Source organism: Pelophylax lessonae (genome assembly GCF_965119305.1).
Source record: "Pelophylax lessonae genome assembly, chromosome: 13".
NCBI classification, from domain to species: domain Eukaryota; kingdom Metazoa; phylum Chordata; class Amphibia; order Anura; family Ranidae; genus Pelophylax; species Pelophylax lessonae.
The window spans coordinates 174,283,438-174,289,437 of record NC_138780.1 but is presented as its reverse complement, the minus strand read 5'-3'; the positions used below and the strand labels follow the sequence as shown (position 1 = coordinate 174,289,437).

General features: G+C 42.5%; 1 protein-coding gene across 1 annotated transcript in view; it reads right to left on the bottom strand.

The window, feature by feature from the left end:
* Nucleotides 1–623: 623 nt before the first annotated feature.
* GNG2 (G protein subunit gamma 2) overlaps nt 624–6,000 on the bottom strand; it is a 126,757-nt gene continuing 121,380 nt past the window's right edge. Inside the window, exon 4 of the mRNA XM_082242699.1 lies at nt 624–1,017. Within this exon, the coding sequence (XP_082098825.1) occupies nt 889–1,017 (129 nt within the window). The 3' untranslated portion in view covers nt 624–888. The remainder of the gene's footprint in view (nt 1,018–6,000) is intronic.

Below are 6,000 nucleotides of genomic sequence, written 5' to 3'. Positions count from 1 at the left end.
GTGATGCTTGGTTTAGAAAGGCTTAGCTGTACACTCAAAAAAACTCAAAAATCTAACACATTTTTTAATTCCGTCTTCCTTTGCATCATTATATCTACTACAAAATCACAATGGCAGAGTAACAGTTACTTGCAGCTTATTACACGATGTGGAAAGTGTAGAGTTTTGCTTCCACGCAGAATGCCTTGTAAAGTTTCTAGAAATTGATAATAAAAAAATCATGGCACTAGACAATATTTTTTTTTTCTTTTTTGCAGAATCAAAAACTACATCAAAAATATTAAAAATCGTGGTCAGATTCCCCCCCCCCCCCTTACTTTTTGAACACAAAATAGCAATATCATTATAGTGAAAGGTGGCATCCTGCAAAGTCCCTAGGTACGTGCTCTGAAAATTAATTTGTGTAAACCATCCCTATCGAGAAAACCATTGTTGTGCTACTCTAACAACGCACAATATCAAAATATGACATATAAACACCGTTGTAAAATGTGTTTTTTTTTTCCTGCTGCTAGTAATGACAATTGAAACCTCAACATTTTTAAATTAAGAGAATATCAGGAACATAACAGTATGGTAAAAAATAATTATAATAATAAAAACAAACCTAAAGAAACAGGATCTTAACTTAAATGTCACAAAGCTTTTTACTTTACAATTTTTTTTTTTTCTACGACCTGGAAAAGACAGCAAGTTTTGTTGCAAGAACTTTGTCTTGTTCCAAATGGGTGCCGTGTATGTGCACACGGACATCCGAGTTTCCAGCTATTACGTATTTGTTGCTATGCGGTTGCTGTTTTTTCTGCAGAATGTATAAGGAGTTCTTGGTGTTAAAAATTCTAAAATCGGCATTTGGAAAGCCTGGTGACGCAAGGCGACACTCCCGCTTTACAGGATGGCACAGAAAAACTTCTTCTCTCTAAAAGGGTTTTCTGAAGCAGGCACTGGGGTCAGTAATGGGTCTTCCTTGGCGTGGGCTTCACAGTAGGCCATCAAGTCTGCCGCTGCCTTCGATACCTTGAAGACAAAACATTTTAGGGATATTTTTTAAAGTGGAAGAGCATGCAAGTCAACATTTTCCCCAAAAAATAAAATCCAGAATAAAACTAAACCCCACTTTTCCAAATAAACAAAAAAACATTGGATAAACCTTCTCTACTTCCAATGACTGGAAGCTCAACTGAAGCCAAACCACTACTTTTTAGTTGCTGGGTGATGTTAAGCAGCCTTTCCCAACCTTTTTACCACAGAGGAACCCTTAAAATATTTTGCAGGTCTAGATTCTAGGGCAGTGATGGTAAACCTTGGCACCCCAGATGTTTTGGAACTACATTTCCCATGATGCTCAAATACACTGCAGAGTGCATGAGCATCTTGGGAAATGTAGTTCCAAAACATCTGGAGTGCCAAGGTTTACCATCACTGCTCTAGAGGAACCCCTGCTAAAAATAATTTTACCTACAGATCACAAAATATTTGGGAGATCACATAACTGTAGAGCATTCTATATATACAAATAAATTATATGGCTTACCTAGCATATTAGACAAGGAAAGATTTTTTTTTTCTTACATTTCATGTTCTGTACAAAAACATGTGTAGTAACAATCTTGAAATTAAATTGAGCATAACAGAAAAGAAATGTAGACAATAAAAACTGTATTGCTTCCCAACAATAGTGGGCACTGTAGAGGTGCCCTCTTGCATTTAAGGTCAGTGTAGGTGGGAGCTCAATTCACTATTGCTCATGCAGACAATGGGTGGGGTTAACATTGTCCTGAGATCCAAGCCCAATATGTTAGTAAGTATGTAGGGCAGTTGTGAGGTTGGTTACTGATGTTGGAGGAGAAGACCTGGCCCAGAATCTGTATTTCAACTCATCCCAAAGGTGCTCAGTACAGCTGAGGCTAAGGCTCTTTGCAGGCCACTCAACATTAGTGGCCAATGTAGAGGTGCCCTCTTGCATTTTTGGTCAGTGTAAGTGGGAGCATAATTCACCATTGCTCATGCAGACCATGGATGGGGTTAAAAGTGTCCTGAGAGCCAAGCCCAATATGTTGGTAAGTATTTAAGGGAATTGTGAGGTTGGTTACGGATGTTGGAGAAGACCTGGTCCAGAATCTGTATTCCAACTCATCCCAAAAGTGCTCAGTAGAGTTGAGGCTAAGGCTCTTTGCAAGCCCCTCAACATTAGTGGGCAATGTAGAGGTGCCCTCTTGAATTTTTGCTCAGTGTAGGTGGGAGCATAATTCACCATTGCTCATGCAGACCATGAGTGGCGTTAACAGTGTCCTGAGAGCCAAGCCCAATATGTTGGTAAGTATGTAGGGGAATTGTGAGGTTGGTTACAGATGTTGGAGAAGACCAGGCCTACAATCTGTATTCCAATTCATAGTGCTCAGTACAGCTGAGGCCAGGCCACTCAACATTAGTGGGCAATGTAGAGGTGCCCTCTTGAATTTTTGCTCAGTGTAGGTGGGAGCATAATTCACCACTGCTCATGCAGACCATGGGTGGGGTTAACAGTGTCCTGAGAGCCAAGCCCAATATGTTGGTAAGTATGTAGGGGAATTGTGAGGTTGCTTATGGATGTTGGAGAAGACCTGGCCCAGAATCTATATTCCAATTCATGCCAAAAGTGCTCATTAGAGTTGAGGCCAAGGCCCTTTGCAAGCCACCCAACATTAGTGGCCAATGTAGTGGTGCCCTCTTGCATTTTGGTCAGTGTAGGTGGGAGTTCAATTCACCATTGCTCAATGAACTCTTAGCAACATCAGGAGGAACACTGGTTGAAAAAGGCTGATTTAAATAGAATGTTAAATGTGCATGAACAGCCATTAGTAGGGAACGGTTAGGGCCTATGTCAAGATTTTATTGCTACCTGTGTCCTCTGTAGGGAGAGTTACCCTCTCAATGTGTCCTGGTGACCATTGTCAATAAGGAAATTGCAAATCTGAAGTTCTAGGCCCCTTTTACATGGGCATGTCAGTGTGGTAAATCCAGGCAGTTGTGGGGTGTTTCAAGGCACCTCAGCTACCTGTCAAAAGCCAGCAATGGTTTCTGGACAGCTCCATCCACATTGTTGTGGCTAAGATGCTGTGCTTGCGCAACGCAGCAAATTAAATAAAAAATTAGCCATGTCATGTTCAGCAGGGCGAACCTGCCTGCCAGTACGATCCATAGAAGTACATGGGGCTGTGTCGCTGCTGCATCCAATGGATGCAGTTGTGCCGCAGCGAAGAGGGATTTCAGTTTGAAATCCCTGTTGAAACTGACACGAGAGAGGCACCTGATCTTCTCACCATCACAGGTCAACTGATGCTAAAAAAAGTAATCCACAGCAGATCGCAAGTCAGCAGCTATGCCCATGTGAATGGGGCTTTAGAATACACCCCCCTTTACGGAGATTTACTCCAACTTTCTGTTGCAATTCTGGAACACGAAATAAGGAAAATCTCCCCAACAGGACAATTGCCATACGTATCCAATCGGGGAGATTTACCCTCTCTATTTGTATTAGTGACCATTGTCAATGAAAAAAAAAATGGGATGGGAAATTGAACATTTTACACAGTTGTCACCGATACAGGAGGTAAAAGGAAGTCTTCCAATGGGGACATTTGTTATGCTGTCTCTCTGGGACATACAGTAAAGTGAAGAGACAGTCTGTAGGATCTACCAACGCCAGGGAATCAGCAAGACACTTTATTTCTCTGAGAATAGTTCCCTTCTCCTTCCCACCTCCACCATCTTACCATCATTCCCATGTACCAATATAAACATTAGAACCTCGAAGAAGGATGGGTTTCATTACCCACAAATATTTACATACGTATTACCGCCCCCCTGGATTTCGGCACATTGGACGCCCATAAAAGTGCATTAAGGAGCCTACAGACACATCCTGGTGCTCGCTATACAATTCAAATAGCATTTTATTAATATTCTTGGCACAGGCTTACTTTAAAGTGGTTCTAAACAGGGGAGGAAGGGGCTAGGGAGCAGGGGGGCAATTGCCCCGGTAAAAGGCTGCATGGCTTCTGCCACAGACATGCCTAAAGGATTACTGGCGATGAAAAGTAAAAAGTCCCCACTTCTGACCTACTAAGTGCGGGATGAAGACAAGAACAGAGTGCAGACAACCCCCCCCCCCCCCCCCCAGCATGGATGGTGTAAATTGTCTGAGCAGAGGCCGGTTCCATGCCCCACTTGAGACTATCCTCCCCCAGGCAGCCCCGACCGAGCTGTCCCAGCTCCCCCGAACTACCCCTGCTGGCCAGGTCAGGAACCCAGATTTGCCCGGTGAGTAGAGCTTACCTGCAGCGGAGCTTCAGTCTGGAATGGGGGTCTGGAATGGGGGTCAGGAGGAGGGCGGGAAGAGGGAGAGTGGGAGGGGGGCTGAATCGCTGCACCATGCGCCTCTGATTTATACTTGGGCCAGAAGTTGCCAGTCAGCCCCTGTTCTAAAGGCAGAAGGTTTTTTACCCTAATGCATTCTATGCTTTTTTTTTTTTAAACGTATTTTATTGAAAAAAATTGCACACACAAATTACACTTGTCAAGCCAATACAGTGGCAAAGCACTATCCAACAAACAGCGTATACAAAATGGAATTGTCACAGCACTGGAGTATCAAAGCTTGTAAATACCATACATATCGAAGCAACATATTGGTATGTAGCAGAATTTCCAGCATTGGTGCTGGGGATGGGTCTGCCAGGGTTACCGCTTACTGACAGAACAGTGATCTGCCTTGTTTATAAATGGGCAGATTGCTGTTCCGCCTGTGTACTGAACAATTGGCGGGTGCCAAGGGACATCGAGTCTGCGGTACCCGCTGCTGGGCTCCCACTGTGTTTGATCACAGAGGGCCAGCGCCAGCACACGTGCGCACCCCAGACTCGGGAGTGTCAGATCACATACTAGGTACATGATCTGGTGCACAGCGGCCGCCCTGCCGTAGTATCTCTATGGTGGGCGGTCATGAAGTGGGTAACTCCATCTGCTCAAGCCCTGAAATGTGTTGGCTATATTTGATCCTCTTAACCAATTCCAACGTTTCAAAAAGTCCCTTAAGTGAGATGAACTTTTGTACCAGGTGCTACTCAGTAGACATCCAAAAATGTACCAACTGGTGAGCACTCCTTTTTTCGCTATCAAAGAGGTAGCAGCCTAGGACCAGAACTGGGTTCACCTATACTTTTCATCACGGATATACTTCCTTAAAGGAAAACACACCCTTTGGTATATACATCAGAACCAATGTTTCCTTTCTATCGGTCCAGTGATGCCATACACTTGTCAGGCTGTGTTTTTTCCATTAGTAAGACCTATAGGGGAAATATTTTTAAAGCAACGCATGGATTTACGAATATTTTGAAGCTAAGCTTCAATTGGGCAGCGCATATTATATCTTGTCCTCCAAAATGTGCTTAAATGTATATAATGTACTATAGTGACAAACTTTTTAAATAATACCAATCCTTATAAATAATTAAAGTGCATAAGTATCAAGAAATAAAAATAAAGTGCTCTGTGGCATTCATAAAACCATCCGTATCCAAATAAATACAACTATGTATGTATAACACTTCAATCAAATAAAGTGCTTAGTGCTCATAAAAATATCCATATTCAAATAAATACAATTATATATATATATATATATATATATATATAAAACTTCAATCAGGAAAAAGTGCTTGGTGCTCAGTGCTACTACAATTGATCACTCAAAGTTCAGTGCAAAACAGTCCAGTATTCTCCCAGTGAGGTATTCACGACCATGCAGGGGAACAGTGGTGGTGGGTATCTCCTATTCACCCGTGCAGTAATAGCTGGGGTGTGAGCTTAGGCAGAGTCCAAGCTGGGGAGACCGCTCCTTTGACCGGCTCCAAAAAACGATGTGGTGTATTCAAGATAGGAGCAATATAAACATCAAAAAAAAATTCAAAAAAATGAAAAAAACTCCAATCTGTGATTTCTGCCCAACAATCATAT